This window comes from Chiloscyllium plagiosum, unplaced genomic scaffold, assembly GCF_037043375.1.
Source record: "Chiloscyllium plagiosum isolate Xiang-an unplaced genomic scaffold, Cpla_swu_hap1 HiC_scaffold_13, whole genome shotgun sequence".
Lineage (NCBI taxonomy): Eukaryota > Metazoa > Chordata > Chondrichthyes > Orectolobiformes > Hemiscylliidae > Chiloscyllium > Chiloscyllium plagiosum.
In genome coordinates, this window is record NW_028270151.1 from 77644516 (window position 1) to 77664900 (window position 20385).

At 42.5% G+C, this 20385-nt stretch overlaps 1 protein-coding gene across 2 annotated transcripts in view; it reads left to right on the top strand.

Moving 5' to 3' along the window:
- inpp5d (inositol polyphosphate-5-phosphatase D) overlaps positions 1 to 20385 on the top strand; it is a 113825-nt gene that overhangs the window by 16527 nt on the left and 76913 nt on the right. For both annotated transcript variants that reach the window (XM_087993773.1, XM_043701883.2), the window contains exon 3: positions 20009 to 20153. In XM_087993773.1, coding sequence (XP_087849899.1) covers positions 20009 to 20153 — 145 coding nt within the window. The remainder of the gene's footprint in view (positions 1 to 20008; positions 20154 to 20385) is intronic.

Consider the following 20385-nt stretch of genomic DNA (forward strand, 5'->3'; position numbering starts at 1 on the left):
CTGAATGACTCAGTCTCTACAGCCCTGTGTGGCAAAAGCATTCTACAGATTCATTGCCTTCAGAGACAATCAATTCCTCCTTTACTTGCAAGTTCACCCACAAAGTTGATCTCCTTCTTTACAATTTTTTGATTGTGTTTTGATTTTTAAAACTGCCCCAATCTCCTGACTTACCACTAATCTTCACCATATTGTATGATTTTTCTTTCAGTTTGATGCTATCCTTTTATTCCCTAGTTAACTATGGTTAGCTTATCCCATTACTGGAATCCACCTTTCTCACTGGGAGAGGTCTTTTACTGTAAACCATTTTATTAAAAGTCTGCCATTGTTCCTCAACATCTCTTTGCTAAACTCCTCTCCCACTCCACTTCCTTGTCCCTTGTTAACTGTCCTTATTTAAACTTAGCACAATTATTTCTGAACCTAGTTTCTTCCTTTCAAGGTGAATGCTAAATCCTACCATGTTGTTCCTGTTTCTGAGGGAACCTTTTAAACTGACATTTATTAAACCTGCCTTATTACACATCACCAGACCCAAACTCGCCTGACCCCTGATTGGTCCCCAATGTGTTGTTCTAGGAAATTGTCCCAAATGCACTCTGTAAAATCTTCCTCATGTCTGTCATCTCAATCTGACCATCCCAATCTACACTAACACTAAAATTGTTTATGATTAACGTACTGCCTATTTTAGATGACCTCATTATCTCCTGATGTATAGCTGCTGTCAGGGGGCCTATGGACTATGTCTATGAGTGTCATCTCCCCAGCTTTTCTTTATTTCTTCACTCTACGCATATCAATTCTTCCAATCAATAACCATTCCATAGAATCATCGAATCCCAACAGTGTGGAAGCAGGCTATTGGTTCATTGAGTCCACACCGATCCTCCAAAGAACGTCCCACCTTTCCTACCCCTGCATTTCCCACGGCCAATCCAACTAACCTGCGCATCTTTGGACCGTGGAAAGAAAACAGAGCACTTGGAGGAAACCCACGCAGACATGGTGAGAATGTGCAAACTCTACGCAGACAGTCACCCGTGGGTGGAATCATACCCGGGTTCCAAGCACCATGAAGCAGCAGTGCTAACCACTAAGCCACTGTCCTGCTCATTTCTTGCCATTGTACTCACTCCATCTCATACCCTCACCCTTTTTTATTTCTGCTTGTACTTTTAAATATTCACATGCCTCTGAATATGTAGTTCCCAGCTTTAATGTCATTGTGACCATGTCTCTGTACGGCTCTAAGATCATACCTTACTTTTGTGCTGTTAATTCATCTATTTTGTTCCAAATACTTAATTTTTATTTATTCCAACCCATTTTACCTGTACTGAATCTTTGACTGAAATTGTCTAATCCCATTCCTCTCTTGTATATTCAACTTTTTCAAAAGCTATATCCAATTTCAGTTCAATCATATTGCAGTACCTGCCTAATGTCTATTTGTGAAAACTGTTTTAAATGCACAGTTGTTGACCCATAAACAATAATCAATCTAACTTCTCCCTTTCAGTATTTGTCTTCTGAAAGTCCCTTTCATGGATTTCTCTAAACTGTGCTGCAATTGAAAATGCCCTGATTTCTGTAAACTTTCTTCATGTTTATAGCCTCCCATTCCTGTTATAATTGGATTGGATCTGCTTACCCTTGCTGTAATGTGGCGGTTAGAATGGTCTACAATCCAACTAAAGCCCAACCAATGTCTAGTACAATTTTAACATCACTTCCCAATCTGCTCAAAGTGTGAAACCGCATCTCCCAGTTTGTATTTAAGGCTTCTGCTCTGCTCCACTCTAACCTTGAAATCTATCAACCTGCTCCTCTCAATCTCTCTCTGTCCTATTCTGTTAGGTTTGAGAGTGTGGTGCTGGAAAAGCACAGCAGGTCAGGCAGCATCCGAGGAGCAGGGGAATCGACGTTTCTGGCAAAAGCCCTTCGTCAGGAATAAGGCTGTGAGCTGAGGGGGTGGTGAGATAAATGGGAGGGGAGTGGGACTGGAGGGGGAAAGTAACTGAGAGTGTGATAGGTAGATGAAGGTAGGGGTAATGGTGATAGGTTGGAGAGGCGGGTGGAGTGGAATGGTAGGAAGGAAGATGGACAGCCTTTCCTATTAGTTATCTGATCACTTTTCACACCCACTTCGATTCCCTTTCCTTTTCTCAGTCTGCAGTCTCATGTTGCTCTGTGGTGAGCTACAACTGTACTGTATCAATGATTGTGTTGTTCCCTCCTGCATTGCCCCTTCGGGATTTCACAACCACCCCCCCTTCCCTAAATTTGTCGTCATCAGATGGAGGATAGCAGAGATTTTCTGCTCCAGAGAACAGGAAGTTACAATCTGAACATCACTCTGGGAGGGGGCTGCTTTAGAAAGATAACGATTGGGTCCCACTCTCCCATTTAGCTAGGGACAAGGCCCTTAAAGTAAGCTGGGACTCGGATGTGTCTCCATCTTCAACCTTTTTCCATCACTCAGATGCTCCAAACTGAGGGCCTAAGAGTGGGCGCTTCTGTCTTGGGAAACTGTATCACTTGCTCCTGAGCCCCTACTCCTCCATTTATCAACGGCTTTGGAGCTGTAGAAGGGTCACTGGACCTGAAACATTAACTCTTACTTTCTCTCTAACAGATGCTGCTCGACGTGCTGAGTTTCTCCAGCAGTTTCTGTTTTTGTTCTGATTTCCAGCACCCACAGTTCTTTTGGTTTTCCCCTTTGGAGTTGCTGGTCTATTCTTCCACAAGAGCATCCCAATACAAGCCTTGGGGTGTGCAGATCCCACCTGAGTCTGTGGGCATTGTGACAGTGTAACTCTGCAGTGTAGATTGATACCAGGAGGACCTTTTTAGATCACAAGCCACAACTTCTGACATTTCCTGATCTTGAATGCACCATCTCTTTAAACGCTATTGTGAATATTTAATGGAAGATTTTAAAGCTGATATACTCAGAGAGCTGATTTAGCAATATATAGTATAGCCCCTGAAAAATTATCTGAACTACAGAAACACCCTGTTGTAACTGTTAAATCTGGGTTTATTGCAATGATGAAGTTACTTTGGTCAGTCCCTGGACATGTTGTGACCATTGATGCATTTGTTTTTGTATTTCCTTGTTTGACGGTAACACAGAGAGCAAGGCATGTTCCCTAATACATCAGAGGTTGCACTCTCAGCTAGACTTCACTAGGAACTCCTTTCTGCTTGAGCTTTTTTGCAGAAGTTACTGAGAACTCGAGGCTAAGCAGCTCTGCAAAAGCCTCTGTAAAAGAGGAAGAGGTGGCTCTGTATTCAGAAAAGCTGGTGTAGTCTGCAGCTGAACAAAATTCACCCAGTGGAGTTTAACCCTTTCGTGCAAATCCTTTTAAAATAAAAACAAAACCTTTCAGTTATTCTTTCCATCTTCAATTAATTTTGTGATCACTCAACTTTCTTGCGAATATATCCCAGATTTCCTATAAACTGCCTATAGTCTATTTCATAGTTCCTATAATTTTATTGTTCATTGATAATCAAATAGGTCTCAAAGGGTGACTTTAATAGAGTCCTTGCAATTTGCGTTATAGTCCAGAAAGCCCAGTTTTTGAAGGATTGCTCTGTAGACAACATTTTACTCTGTTTTGTGCTTATTTACAGACTGAAACCTTGTAACACACTTCCCAACACAGCAATCTACATTTTCAGAGACTGTCGCTTTATATGCGCTCAAGTGAACCTGTGCGCAATTAAGACTATTCTATGTATTTACAGTTTTTACATAAAATAATGGATAGCTGAGAGAAGATTCAACTGTAATCTAATCATGAAGCTTGAATCGTTTACGTATAGAATAGCAGATACCCGGGGTACGTTTGAGATTGGAAGCTAATTCAGAAACCAGTGAGAGACCTGTCTTTGGGAGTCTTCAAAGCAAGATGCCCAGACAAGCAAGATTCCCATTATTGCTCTATAGAATAGAGCATTATGCTATCTCCTCCCACTGACGCAGGGCTGGGGTATACCTGCAGTTTGGTAGAGCCAAGACTTTGGAAACCCCTTCCTGGAGTGTGACTTGCAAGCAGCGCTTGGTTACTGGTGAAGAGCATTGAACTGCCCCTCCATCACGGTCTGCTCTGCCTCTACACTGTGCTCTGAGACAGCTCTGTCTCTTCTCCACTTCTGGCAGAGAGCCAGTGTGTCTGTTCTGTCACCAGTGGTGTTCTGGAATATTGGTGACCTGCCTACTTTGTGTGTTTGCATTCCTGAGTCTTCCTCACACAGTGATCTCATTTCTGAGCGTCCAGTGCCAGACACTGCCAACCTTAGCAATGTGGGCTCCAAAAGATCCTCAATTACTTCTTACCAATGCCCTCATACGTGGTAGACACTAGCTGGTCATCCAAAATACTCTTTGATCAGAGTGGATGCCTTGTACCCTTAACAGCCCCTGGAGAGTTTGTGAGCTATTCCACCATGAAACGCATCATTGCTCAACCTGAGTGTGTATGGAGCTGAAAGAATAGAATTCCGGTGGTGCTGAAACATCATCCTAACATTGATTTCTTCCTGCAATTCCCACCCCAGCAATTTATGCTCCGCTTTCTTGCCACCAGCCCCACCCCAAAGTCGTTTATGGGATAAATCTTGAATTAATGTGACTTAGTCTACAAATAGCTATCCACCAGTTCTCTTGATAATTTATGTATAAGCCCACACAATTGCAGCAGAATTTAACCTGATGTCATACATGCTCTCACAGTTGGCAGTCATTTCAATCTGATGCCTGTCAGGATGTGAGTAAAATGCTGGTTCAACCTCCATTGAAATCGATGTGGAGTAACATTTAGACAAGATGTAAAATTGGTGAATGATGGCATTAATCAACTAGGAGAAAGTGAGGTCCGCAGATGCTGGAGATCAAAGTCACGAAGTGGGGCGCTGGAAAAGCACAGCAGGTCAGGCAGCATCCGAGGAGCAGGAGAGTTGACGTTTCGAGCATAAGCTCTTCATCAGGAATTTGGGGCTGAGAGATAAATGGGAGAGGAGTTATAGGTAGAAGGAGCTGGGGGGGGGGGGCGGCGGTGATTGTGATGGATCAGAGCAGAGGGTGGAGCAAATAGATGGGAAGGAAGGAAGATGGACAAGTAGGACAGTTAAAGAGTGCTGAATTGGAGGGTTAGATCTGGGATAAGGTGGGGGAAGGGAGATGAGGTCAACTCTGCACCTACCTATTGCATTCCCAGCTACCTATCACCGCTTCCCCCCCCCCCCACCCCAACCCCCCACCCCCAAACATTCCTGATGAAGGGCTTATGCTCAAAACGTCGACTTCTGCTGCTCGGATGCTGCCTGACCTGTTGTGCTTTTCCGGCGCCACACTTTTTGGCATTGGTTTAATGCTGAGTGAATTGAATTTCAAATTACCTTTTTTTTTAAACTAAATATTGCAAATAGTCAGAGTGACAGGTGAAGTTTTGTCTCCAACACCTTTTGTCAATGCAGTCAATTTGGTTAGACTTGAGTCCAATCGTTTATTCATTGCCTTAGTCCTATGGGTAATGCAGATTTAACAACAGGACCCAAACTGATTATGAATAATTTTGTGGCATGGTCACCACGTTTGCCTATTGACTTAGTGGGAATGAAAATCCAACAATATTAACTTTCTGAATGCAGACTCAATTACCTATTCAGTTTTATTTATAGACATAATGTTTATATTAAAGCAGAAAGACTGGCCAAATATTAAGCCATGTAAATCACATTGGTAGAAATTTAGGTTATTACAGCCAACAGGAGAAACCAGAAAGAAATTTCTAGCAATTGTAAGCTTGAAAACATTAATATGTAACATCACTTCCAAGAATGCCCTCAGCTTTTTCACATAAAAGCTGAAGACGGCGTCCTGGATTTTTAAGATGTTTCTTCTCAAACTTTAAGTACACTACTTTGAAGGTACATTCATGTAGAATGTCAATGGCAACTTGGTCTGTGACAGTGACACCAAACTTCAATCAAACAACGGACACCAATTTGATTAGCTCTTTGGAAAAATACTCTCCACATCTAGTAATCTGACACTCTGTCTCCATCTGTTGAGCAGTATATTTTAAAATCTTTCAACCCGTCACTTGGCAACCATTGAGAACCTTTTATAGCAATGAACTGTTTACTGTGGATTGATGCTTCAGTCGGCCATTTTATACGTAGCGGTGAGGGCGACACCTCCATTTTAAACCCTTCAAAACAAATAACCTGAAAAAATAAATAAGATCTCTTTCCGTCACACATATCTTGGCATCAGTTTGAAATGGGCTTGTCAAAAATCACAAAGCTTTTAAGCCTCAAAGCTGATACAATGTGTTTAAAGATTGATTTAAAGCTTTGCCAAATTTTGTTTTTTCTTTTAAATTCTAACTAATATGAAGGGAAGCTTGATCTCTGAGTGGATGCCAAGCTTTTGTAGCAGGTTTTTTAACCTCTGTTGCAGTTGTACTTTTGTTTGCTGTTCCTCTTTCTGTAACCACAGCTTGTTGTGAGATCTAAAATTAATCCCCACTGTATAGCAGCCACCTCTGTCCCATGTGTTTTATGTGAGCCTGCATGACACTGCTGGTCATTTGGCAATCAGCACCAAACATCTTCATAGTTCACTCACAGTTCTGCATGAGTCAAATGGACAAGTTTGTCACAGGCTGCTCGTAATCTTTGTCAGCCATGGCTCGGCTAGTGCTTTGTGTTGTAAGGTGGTAGATTCAAGTCATGTACTGGTTTGCTGAATGCATTATTCAGGCTGACACTCCCAGTGTGACACTGAGGGAGTGCTGCACTGTCTGAAGAGTTGTGCTTTGGGTGGGAAGTGCATTAAGGGAACATCGGAGGTGCCTTGGCATTGGCCAATATTGTTTCCTCTCTGCCATCAACACAAAACAGGTTCTCTGCTCAATGTCTCCTTGCTGTCAGTATAATTTGGTTAATGCAGTTCCACACCAATGACTGGACTTCAAAAACACTACACAGTGTGTCTACAGTCAACATAATGTCACAAGGTTGTGAAAGGTGCTATATAAATACTATTTTATTTTCCACTTTCGCCCTCAAGTTGTTAAATAGAGTGTGCCTGCTTGTGACTGTTCAGGACTGGCCAAGCTGCTAATCAATGGTCCTGGGACTACTGCACAGTCAGGCAGTGTGACAATCTTTTTTTTAATTATTGCTGCAACCCAGGTTACTAAGACTAAGCTCGTGGTACAGTATACTAACTGGTAGGCCAAAAGTCAGTGACAGAAAACAACTGAGAGCCAGTGTACAAATCAGAAATGTTAATTGTAGAGGCTATTTGTGTGAGCCAGAATTCAGACCAGCTTTGTCTGCTGGTTTTCGAACAGGAAGCAAGGCTCTCCAATACCTCCAACATTTTTGGAGTTTTTAACCACCTTCTGAGAAAGCAACCATCTAAACACACACATCCATAATAACAAGAAGACCTTTACCAGGGTCATCAGAGTAGAATCTGTGAGAGATGTCAGGATTTAAAAACACGTCTGTGGAATTGAATGGAACAAGTTGCTTAGCTGTTGCCACCAACCAAATCGTTAGCTGAAACACAGAAGGAAGACAGTTCAGCTCCCTCTGCAGGCTCCCTGGCTAATAACCGGGGCCAGTCATGTTGTATGTCGATCAGACGATCCCAGAATTGAGACAGGCCGGGGATCGGTGCAGTAAAGTTGTGACATTTAGTGCTGGTGTTCTCGGAGGGAAATCGCAGTCAGGGTTTGTGCCCCATGATGTGGTTGAGCATTGGAATGAGATTTAGTATGGAACCTCACCAATGCTCAGTGCCTCTGGGCTCACATGGGAAATGACTGCCCAGACACAAGAAGTTGATGGCTGGTAGACTAACTATGCAATATGATCAGAAAGCAAGAATAAAGTTTTGGACAGAAGCCAACTAGGTGAAAAATATATCAGAGTGAGACCAACTATCGAGTGCAGTCTGAGTGAAGCACTACAGGAAACAGTAAGAAATGGGAAGGAGTCGAATGTTAAACAATACTCTTTGCACTACAAATTGAGTTTTATCTTAATTAAAATTAATAATTTAGTTATGACAAGTGGCCGTAGGGTTAAAAATAACTGATTTTCTTTGAAGGTACCAATGAAAGCTTCAGTGTATAGAGAGAGAAAAGATAAGAATTTGAATAGATCACTCAATCCAGTAATTAATGCTCTGTCATTCAATGTAATCATGGCTGATCCTCTATCTAAATGCCATAATCCTTCCTCTCTCCACACTTTTTATGTCTTTAATGTCTAGAAATCTTTTTCTTAAATATATTCCATGACTTGTCCTCCACAGCTTTGTGGTTAAAATTCCGCAGTTGGAACACCCTCTGAATTAAGAAATTTCTCTTTGTCTTAGCCTGAAATGGCCTACCTCCAATTCAATGACCGTAATCTTTGGATTTAAACAGAGTACATAGAACAATTATTTACATAGTCCTTTTAAAGCCAGAAAGCCGAACATTCTTTCATCTTTCCTCCTAATTCAGCCCCTGTAGCATTGGATATCTTCAAGACCAAATCACCCCGGGCTTGTATCAAAGAAATTTGAACACAGAAAGAGGTTGTTTGGCCAGCCATACCTGTTCCTGTACTAACCCTACCCTCGTAGCAGCCTAGGCTGAAACTGCTCAGCCTTGTTGCTTGACTATACTTTAAAAGGAGTAGCTCCCTGATATCATGATGAACAGAACTGAATAGAGCTCTCAAGTTGTGGTTTAACTGGAGCAATGTATGGGTTATATTTCACTTCCTCTGAAGTACTTTGGCTTCTACTGCAGGATAAATTAGTTGTGCTGTCTGTGGTTTTAGCAGTAAGCTGAATGCGTTATGTTATATGCACTGGGCCTGCACATCTCTTCCATAGAAACATAAGAGTTGTTGAATAATCATAGGAATTGATTTCTATCACTTAGTCTACTTACCCTAGATATGGAGTGTGAAAATGGTGCTGAGCTTTAGGAACTACGTTACAAAACATCTTACGCTTGGCACACCATGTCTCAAATTACTTGTATAGATCCCAAAATGTGATTTTCTGAAATAAAAAGTCAGTTTTTATCGGAGTTCAACAGCGCTCATTTTATTTCTCCTGATACAACTGCACAGCATTTTGCACTTTATCTGTTTACATAGGTTACAGCTCAGAAGGAAAAGTATCTTTAAAAAAGACAGCAATAATTAGCTACAGGTTGCACTGGCTGTCTATTCTGAAGCAAACAAGATGCGTTGGACCAATACGTCTCATCTACAGGTTTCACACTTTTCCCTTCTGGGAGCTTCATTTGCATATTTTGCAAAATTAATTGTGTTGATTATTCAAATACTTCAATGCAAGCAGACACTTGTCAAGTAAATATCCTCTCTCTGAGAAACTCTGATTACTCATATAAATTAGTGACAATAGGGAGGTTCAACACTTAACAGCAGCAGGGAGGGCACTAATGAATGTTGTCCCTTCTCATGACTGATATTACCCATGTTTTCCAGTCCCTCAGCTGTTCCAACATTATCCTTTCTAAAGCTTTTTTAAAACATGGAATCCTGCTGACAGTACTTCTAGTTATATTAATGGGATTTTTCCAATGCCTTTTACTTATTGAAACTGAGTCTTTAAGTAGTTGCTTTAAGTAAGCTATCCCAGATAATCTTTACAAGCTATTGAAATGACTTTTTTTTAATGGAAATTAAAGATTCTATTTTATATGGCCCTTTAGGCAATCTCAGCTCAGCTGTCAACATAAGCAAAATGTTGTGGATAATGGAAATCTGTATACAATTAAAAATGTTCGAGAGAGACTCAACAGATCTGTCAGCATCTGCGGTGAGAGAAGTAGAGTTAACAGTTCAAGACCAATGTGACTTGAATGATAATCTGAAGATTATTATTAGATGCAAAATGTTAACAGTTCCTGTCTCCACAGATGCTGCAAGACCTGTTTAGTTTCTCCAGACTTTCTCTCTTTTTTAGTTTTCTGGTTCTTTTTGTGTTAAAAATTACACATTAAAATTGGAAAGGTTCAAGGTCTTTATGTTTAATATAGCTGGAGGGGCTGCCTGCTGAACAGACTGCTTTAGGCCAATTAACTGTTTAAACTCACAGGACTCGCTGTGGCATCTGTTAATGTGAGACATGTTTATATGTAACAGTTGGTTTCTGGCTAATTAGTTCCTAATCTCCAAATCATAGTTCCTAGCTGTTTGCAGACTCTACAAGAAAATATAATTGTCCCAACCATTTTCTAGCTGAAGAAGTCATTTCGAAGTGTTGTTAATAGGGAAACAGTGGTCAAATGGTGGACAGCAAAGCTTCACAAGATCGTAACTAGATCATCTGTTTGCTGATAGGGTTATTGGTTCAGTGATAAATATTGGTCAGAAAGATCTGACTTGCTGATCTTTGACAAGCGCTGCAGGCTCTCTAATGTTGGTGTGGGCTTTCATGGGACGTCTCACTCAAAAGACAGAGCACTCCTTCAGTATTACATTGGAAGTGATTAAGTGTTCCAGTCTATCTGATTTGAATTTATGGGTTTCTGATTCTACTGCGTAAGAGCTGCCACTGAGCCCCATCTGACTGCATGAGGAACGAAACACAATTATTTTGTAAGAGATTGACTCTGCTGTTGGAAAATGCTTCAGGCCAGCATTCCAGTGACTCTTTCAGTTAAAAGGGCCTCTGTTGACTGTGGAAACGTTTGGGTTGGCTGATTAAGACCCTGCTTGATGCTGAACAGCAGCCTTAAAACTGATTGCACCCCCTCCTATTCTAAGTGGCTTCTTCACCAGGATTGCAATAATCTGAAATTCCTTCCCACCTTCGGTCTTCAACTGTTCTGAGGTTTTTAATATCCAGGCCCTGTTGTCTGCCCAAAGCTGCAGTTCATTCGCAGTTGGCATTCACATGCCCCGATGCTAATGTTGAGGCTTGTTTCTGAACTGAACATTGTTCCTTTGACCACTGTTCAAAATTGATGGGAAATAACGCCCACTGTTTCTGCTGGAATGGAACAATTCAGTCCTCTGTTGCTGCCCTCCTTGGGCTGACACTCCTCCCTGCTTGATGAAAATTTTAGCTAAAATGTTTGGTTCCTTTTATTCAAGTTCACCCATGTTCTCCCTGCTGAGAGAGACACACACCCGTCTGTGCCCTACGGCTGTTCATCACACTCAATAGTTCTGTTGTCCGAGGGTGGCTGTTTCTCACTTTAGCCCGAAGTGCACTTCACTGAAAGCCTGTCTGTGCTTTCTGTGGTGGGACACATCCTGTTGCAATTCGAGCTATGGATTTTTCTTCTTGGGGCATGAGAGAGATTTAGAATGCTGGGGCAAGGAGAGATGCGTGTATGTGGCAGAGGCAGATAGTAGGAGGAGGAAGATTTCTTTACTGTCGAGAGTAATGTTTATAGTTCAGACAGGAACTCTTTATTTCAATTTACACTTTATGGTTTAAAGAAGCAGTTTGTATCTTGCTTGAGGTAAGCCTTAGTCATACGTATTAATTTGATTGTAGACTGCGGTGTCAGTATTTGCTTGGAAATTGTGCTGACCCTCTAGGATTTGATGATCCTATCTGCAGCTGAACAGTCTCCTGTGCCACCCTAGAAAAACATAACTGGGATGTTTAAGGGAGATTGATTGATTTTTTTTTAAATTGAAATGTTGCGCTTTAGAAAAGCTAAGCATCATCCAATTGGGTAATGTGATTTCTTGCTTTCCAGTTGGTGTAGGAACACAGTGCATTACAAGAATGGATGTGTTGACTGACTGCAGCATGGGGGCATGTCATGTGCTGAACCCTTCAGGAACACATTTTAATCATTGTCTGTGACCTTAGTTTGGCCTCTGGTCTCAGCCTAGCCTGGGACCAGAGTCTACATGTTCTGAATTTATGATCATGTGCTTGCTCCTCTGGGCACCCATCTTGGACAGTAGTCACCACATCAGGACACATTCCATGTGCAGTGACTGCCAGCATACTCCACCCATAATCACTGGCATCAGGCACAGAACAACCTCTTCAAACCCCTCCTGCTACATCTCTTAACGCTGCACTTCAGAGCAACCTGGCTCTTGTCATTGTAATGCTTTTCACACGGACAGGCATTATCTCTCAGATTTGACCAGGGCGCATCTCGGAGCTCCTTGCTTGCACTCTTCGTACTCGCTCACTTTGTGTCGACTTGGATACTCATAGCATCTCTGCCTTGCCTTTTATCATGCTTTGTTTCCTCAGCCAAAGCTTGAAGTCTCACAACACTTAGAGTCACACAGCAAGGAAACAGATCCTCAGTCCAACCATTATCACAAGCTAGACTAGTCCCACTGACCTGCATTTAGTCCATTTCCCTCCAAACATTTCCTTATTGATGTACTTATCTAAATGTCTTTTAAACATTGTAACTGTACCCGCATCCACCACTTCCCCTGGAAGTTCATTCCACACATGAATCACTCTCTGTTTTTTTTTAAATTGCTTCTCATGTCTTTTTTTTAAATCTTTCATTACTCACTTTAATAAATGTCCTCTTGTGTTCAAATCTCCCACCCTCTGAAAAAGACAACCTGCTGTTCACCTTCTCTATACCTCTCATGATTTTATAAGCCTTTTATAAGGTTATCCCTCAACGACCTATACTCCAATGGAAAAGGTCCTGGCCTATCCAGCCTCTCAGTATAACTCAAACCCGCCATTCCTGGCAACATCTGTTTTGCCATGCTGTTCAGTGTAGTTACAAAGCCAGGATGCTTGTCAGCATTGTCAGCAGTGACTCGTCAAGGGCCTGGACGAGCAAGGAGCTCCGAGATGCGCCCTGGTCAAATCTGAGAGATAATGCCTGTCCGTGTGAAAAGCATTACAATGACAAGTGCCAGGTTGCTCTGAAGTGCAGCGTTAAGAGATGTAGCAGGAGGGGTTTGAAGAGGTTGTTCTGTGCCTGATGCCAGTGATTATGGGTGGAGTATGCTGGCAGTCACTGCACATGTTTGTGTGGCATTATGCTATGTCAATGTCACACCCATACCATGTGTCAATAATATACACAGCAAACACATTGAGACATGGCCACTTGGTTGAAACAAATACAAAGTCTAAGTGGACTAGTCCTCCATCAAGACAAGGACAACAGTCTTCAGTTAACAGGTCTCAGCACAGTCAAACACATCCTGTATCAGTTCAGGTGCTTGAACATAGTTAGATAGTTGGGATAGCCAGGGATTAAGGGGTCTATATCATCACAGTCTAGGTTGTAGGCCGCAATTATTCCTGCAGCCAGTGCGGGGTGCCCCGGTCAATCAGCTGGGATGCAACACAGATTTCAGTCAGGGGTCTGGTTGGTTAACAGTCAGAGCTGTCTGTCCACGCCAGTCAGTCGGGGGTGAACCATGGACAATTCTTGGGGTCAGCACAGTGAAGGTTAAAGGGGTAGATCATCAGGGCTCACTGTTATGGGAGTCACTTCTGGGGACTGTGCGATGTGCTGGGATGCAGGGGCGATAATAATTGTGAACAGTGGAAATGCAACGTATGAGAGGTGACGACAGTGTGTTGAAGGACTAGGGAGTACTGCGGGATGGGGGTTATGCATTGGTCACAATCATTTTGGTTTTGATGTGGGGACAGTGCAGCAGGTTGCTTGCATGACTAAGCTGTAGGACACAGTGGAGCATTAGGAGAGGAATAGCAGTCCCTTAGACAAGCTCTAAGGTGGGATGTGGCTAAGGATAGGTGATGTGTAGCTTGGTTCTTAAGAAGTAGTGTTATATTTACAAATGTATATTTGAGAAGTGTTTCTTTTCAGTACCCCTCCTGCCATGTGCAAGGTGAAGGCACCTCCTGGCAGGTAATGTTTGACCGGCTGCATGGCTTCACTTTCTGTATGGTCCCGGTACGGAATTCCAGGAAGTCCCAGCAATGGTGATTACTTCCACCTCAGGAGAGAAGGAAGTTGCATCAAACTGGGAACTGAGGTGTAGTTTGAAAGGATTCAGAAAAGATTTACAAGAATGTTGCCAGGGTTGGAGGATTTGAGCTACAGGGAGAGGCTGAACAGGCTGGGGCTGTTTTTCCTGGAGTGTCGGAGGCTGAGGAGTGACCTTATAGAGGTTTACAAAATTGAGGGGCATGGATAGGGTAAATAGGCAAAGTCTTTTCCCTGGGGTTGGGGAGTCCAGAACTAGAGGGTATAGGTTTAGGGTGAGAGGGGAAAGATATAAAAGAGACCTAAGGGGCAACTTTTTCACGCAGAGGATGGTACGTGTATGGAATGGGCTGCCAGAGGAAGTGGTGGAGACTGGTACAATTGCAACATTTAAGAGGCATTTGGATGGGTATATGAATAGGAAGGGTTTGGAGGAATATGGGCCAGGTGCTGGCAGGTGGGACTAGATTGGGTTGGGATATCTGGTTAGCATGGAAGGGTTGGACCGAAGGGTCTGTTTCCATGCTATACATCTCTATGACTCTATGTAGAGGAGTTTATATTCGTAGGTCCCACATCAATGAGTTGTGGAAATGGGATTTGGTGTATGAATAAACCTGGTCCCTATGTGTTGGTAGGCCCTGAATCTGTATGTAGGTAGGATCCACTGTGCGTTTTAGTGTTGGACTCTGTGCATTGTGACTCTGGGTCTGTGAGTAGGTGGATTGTGATGATTGGTGTGTCTCTCTGTGGTGTGTTGTGTGTGCTGCTAAATATACTGTGGGAATCAATTGATCATCAAAGCATACAATTATTCAACAACTTGATACAAAAAAATCAGAAGCAAAACATTTTCATTGGGCATATCAAGGCGCAATGGTCGTTGCTGGACAGAAGTGTGTTCACTGGCTACACTTTTCAATATCGCCTGATCAGCAGGGCAGGTATAACAGAGGTCACATAGAGAATAAAGCTCTATCTACACAAAACATCATTCAGGGAAGTTGCAGGAGAATGCTCCATATGGCACCACTGTGACTTTTTTCAATCCCCCACATCAGCCATTGTGATGCTTAAGTGGTGCAGTGCCCTATTAAATGCTTTTGTGGACGAGAAACTTGATACAGACTCCTTTTCAGGGAAAATCTTTACAACCAGCAGTTAGAGGACATACTCTTTGATTTTCTATATAATTTGGATGAATACCTGGCATATTGAATGTTGAAAAGCATCTAAATAAAAACATTTCCTTGTGTGAAGGTACTCCCACATGAAGTGCTGATGGTTATTTGTTGTGCCAAGCTAGTGTCAGCTGATTAAAGACATTATCCCATTGCGCTTATTGTGAAATTTGACTTGGTGGAAACCATCAGACTTGAAGGTATATAGCAGCACAATGGAAGATGATTCACCTGGAAAATTGGATTTTAGCCATTTGAGGTAGATGTACTTTGGAATTGAAGGAAAGCTGGAATTTTGTTGAAGGCAGCGAGAGAGATTTCTATGTTGGGGTCAAGGAATGTAAACAAAAGAAGATCACAGTACATTTCCTCCTTCTAACAGATTGATGTAACCTATGATTATAATAGAATTTAAGGAGATTGTTGACTGACCATAGCAATCAAACTCTATCAGTTAGTCCATTACAGAGACAGATGCAACGTGAGTGAGGATCATTCCAGTCGTAGAAAACTCTGGGAGCCCTTGAGTCCAAAATTACCTGTTCGTTCACGAAACACTAACCTTCACACACATCATGTCTCAAATCAATTCAATACTGTATCCCAAAATGTTACACTCTGAGGAATGTCATCTAAATGAATCAGCACTAACTACTTCTACCTTCTTTCTTGAGTGATTCTCAGATCTTTTTGGTTGAAAGTGACATCTCCTGAAAGTGCTATTTGGCAAGTCATGAAAGCCTGTGTACGGAGGAAGTTTAAAGTATTTGGTCTTAGATAATTACGTCCGAGCAAGAAAGAGCAATGTTGAATTTATACTGTGTCATTCAGCTTCCAATCTTAATGCAACATTGTCCTGAAAATAAGAATAAGCAAATAATTGGCTTCCATGATGATGTTTGAGAGAATTATTGACCAGACTTAGGAAAGCTTCCTTGCTCTTCACGGAACCTGAATGGACATACCTCATCTGAGACATGTGCCAATGCAGCACTCCCACAGTAGTGCACAGGGCACCATCTTAGCTTTGTTACTAAATCCCAGGACAGCAGTCTTATTTGTACTGTCCATATTGAACTGGTTGTAAGATGGGTGCTTGCAGTCTGGCAGAAAACACATAATGAGATCAAACCAGGAAGCTCATTAGTACAAATTCCATTCAAACATCTGTGCTCTTATATAAAAACATAAATTTACATACATCATCACTTAAATAAGTTACTCACTATGCAAATAATTGTTCTCAGGCACTAGCAAAACTCTTTTATTCTGATTAGACCTTCTTATCAGTCTCTTTGCATGCATGGTATGGATGTGGCTGCTCGGCCTTTCTTCCATTATATTCTGGTTGGAACGATTTGTTCTATTTCTGTTTAAAAGCCTCCTTGGCCAAATCTGCTGTTGCCTTAGACAGCTCTTTCCTTTGCCTTGCTGGATACAATTATTGCATGTTTCCTCGTGGTCCTACAGTAAGACCCTCCCCATCTCAGTGTTTGTTTGCCTGTTCCTCAGGCCTATGAAACACCAGGCTGAATCCCACCAGAAATCAGGCAAAAGTGAGGACTGCAGATGCTGGAGATTAGAGTCAAGATTCGAGTGGTGCTGGAAAAGCACAGCAAGTCAGGCAGCATCTGAGGAGCAGGAAAATCGACATTTCGGGCAGGAGCCCTTCATCAGGGTGATATTCCTGATGAAGGGCTCCTGCCCGAAATGTCGATTTTCCTGCTCCTTGGATGCTGCCTGATCTGCTGTGCTTTTCCAGCACCACTCTAATCTTGGCCCCCACCAGAAATCAGCTTAATCTCATTTTCATTGAGATTCTTGGATTTCTCTCTGCAAGGTTTAGTGAGGTTTCTAATGCTATTGTCAGAAGCTTGCCCTGCTAACCATATAACAAGGAGCATGCCTTTCTGATCTGACACGAGCCCCATTCTCCCACTTGCCAATAGCAGGAATACTCATGAGGGCTGGTACCTGGTGTTGGTGCAGTGTTTGTGTGTCCGATCAAGTGGTGTCAGTCTCCCCTGCATGGTTTGAAACTCTAGTGCCTTGGCATGGCTGACAAGGGGAAATTCGCACCATGCTTTGTGATGGGAATTTGGAGGTCCTGGTAGATGAGGAGGAGGTCATGAAACCAGACCTTTTTAGCCTGCTGTGTAGTCGCTACTCAGGGTCAGTGTGGTATCAGCTATATGGAGCTGTGCCCAGCCGTGCCATACACAAAGTCAATGACCTCTGCTCTTCCAGGGTAAGTGCAACCACTTGCTCTCAAATGCCCTCGCACTCACTCTATCCCTGCTACAGCACCAAGGAGCCTCCCAATGAGGCTCATGCTCCATCACTCTCTCTATCGCACACAGCATTTTCCATCACTTTGTCTCACCCAACTCAAATCCCCACACTACTAACCCTGCATGCACTCTGCACTGCCAACTGATGCATCCAGGACATTTGCCACTTTACCCACCCAGCTGCACCAGCACTAAGAGCTGTATCAGCCACTGCCATCTCACTCAATGACTCCCTTTGTCTCATTCTAATGGGGCTGAATGAGCCAGGACGGTTGTTTCTTCTTCAGTGGCTGGGAGAATGGGAAGCTGGATACTAAGGAGGTGAGGAGAAAGTGAGGACTGCAGATGTTCGCGATCAGAGCTGAAAAATGTGTTGCTGGAAAAGCGCAGCAGGTCAGGCAGCATCCAAGGAGCAGGAGAATCGACGTTTCGGGCATAAGCCCTTCTTCAGGAGGGGTATTCAATAAAAGTTGACCCTGTCCACATGCTGAGAATGGACTTTAAAAACACGGACTTCCATAAGTGTTGAAGTAAAAGAATGACTGAGCAAAACTCAAATTTAACTATAGTTTAATGTAACAGTTGTGAACTATTTGTTATATTCTGTTACTCAAGGTCTTGGCTTAATTGTTGTAAACATACATGTTGTGTAATTTCTGTGTGTTTAGTGAATTTTGTTTGGCTGTTAAAGCTAGGTCAAAGTACAGTGGAAGGTTGATCTAATATCTTCCAAACTGATTGCGTGGAAGAACAAGGTAAATATAGAATCTGAAGTAAACTAAAGAGGCTTTCATTCAGCTCCCTGGGCTCCCCACAGTTTTGCCCAACAATCTCTCTGTAGGTGAAAACACTTTCTCAGGGACGTGGCAATCTCAACTTCCTCTACAAGAGTTGACTAAGTCACAGGAATTAAACATACCCCAGTAAAGTTGGTGTGAATGAACTCCCAACGATCCATTGTTTTAGAAGATGACCAGGCTCTATCAAACAGCAACCTCGGATGATTTATGAATGTTTGCATGTATGAATAGTTCAGTCCCACAGGGAAATGGGAGAACCCACTGATCAGCATGTAACTGAATTAAGGACTTGGAGGACATGATTAGTTACGGGGATATTTTCAAGAAATTGATCATGGGAAAATTTTTAAAGTCACAGTTCATTCAAAGAACTAGTTCTAAAGTTCAGAATCCTGAAAGATCAATAAGGGTTTCATTGAATGCATCAGGAATCAACTGAGGCCACATTGCTGTAAAGCTGAGATAAATAATGATAAGTGGTAACTTGTCAATATCCTCATCTAATTAGTGTGCAGTAAAATTAGCATAGATTTAAAGGAATTGTCAAATGGTACAATATCTTGGAAAAATCATTTGGCATCTGCTTTTAATGTTTGTTGAAATCACGTGCCACATCATGCTCCACATGTTGAACATTTGATTGATTTGCCTCTGGTGAGTACTAGGATAAAGTGAGGACTGCAGATACTAGAGATCAGAGTTGAGAGTATGTTGCTGGGAAAGTACAGCAGGTCAGGCAGCATCCAGGGAGCAGGAGAATCGACATTTTGGGCATAATCCCTTCATCAGGCCATCTTTCCTGATGAAGAGCTTATGCCCAAACGTTGATTCTCCTGCTCCCTGGATGCTGCCTGACCTGCTGTGCTTTCCCAGCAGCACACTCTTGACTCTTGTGAGTACAGTGAGTAAGGCATCTGATTGGAGGCTGAGATTGGGTAGTACGATATCCAACAAGCACACTCTTTACACCACTGTTTCATTAGCAAGAGCCCTGGGTCAGAAAGACACCCCCAGTTTTACAGACCTGGTCAATGTGAACAAATCACATTCTGACCACAACAAGAAATTAATCAGAACTGAGACAGAAGGATTAGACCTTAGGGGTCTTTTAGAGAAGCAATCATGAAGAAATGACCATTAGTAATTCACACTGAAGGAGGAGTCACCTTGAGAGATAACATTAAATTGGTGATACAGCATGGGCCAGCTGTTGTACTTTCCACACAATATTCAGCTCTGTTGACCTTGATAGAATAGATTAGCAGCTAGAGCATTTCACGGGTTGTCCTCATGATACCACCCGTGGGATTTCATTGCCAATCATAGCCCACATATTCAGGAATACTAGAACCAGAGAAGAGCAAGCCGTAAGGAATTAACTTGCCTTCAGATGTGTGTGTTTAATGGCTGCGTGTGTATATGTGAAAGGCTACATGTCTAGTTCTGTGTTATTGTTGACGTTGTGAATAAGAGATAACATAGCTAGTGTTTGTGATTTGATTTGTTTGGTTGTTCTCAGGATGTGTGTGTGTGTGTATTCTCTGCTTGCGATTGCACATGTCCAATACTTCCTCATCGATACTTGAGTGTAAGCAGCTCCATTCAGATGAAGGGCAAACTGCAGAAAGGTGAAGACAGTTGTACGGATGAGTGAAGAGAATAGAAGACACTGCAGCTCACAGGAGGAACAATGTGTGGAAAACCATAGTGTTGGGGGTGAGAGATCCAAAGGTGGCTTATAGTAAATGCTTTCTGTTTGTTTCTAGGCCTGTGCAGGGGTCAAGCCCAAGAATTTTGAGAAGATGCCGGACTTGATAGAATATTACAAACAGGAGAACACTGGGTTGGTGACAAACCTGCGGTATCCTGTGGAAAGAGCGGAAGAAGTGGATGGACAGGAGGTGGCAGTCGGTAAGAGGGGAACATCCCAAAACTGGGGTTAATGTGTCCACAGCTACATTGTGAATAAGAGGTTCCTCCGACAATTGAGGAGAGTGTATGAACTGCATTCGCTGGTACTGAGTCACTATGAGTCATCCTGGTTCCAGTCCCTGCTGCATTAGCTGTTCTCATCCAGGGCACAAAGGGGGATCTGTAGTTAGCCTCATTGCTGTCTGACAAAGGGAGATGATGATTTGTTTGG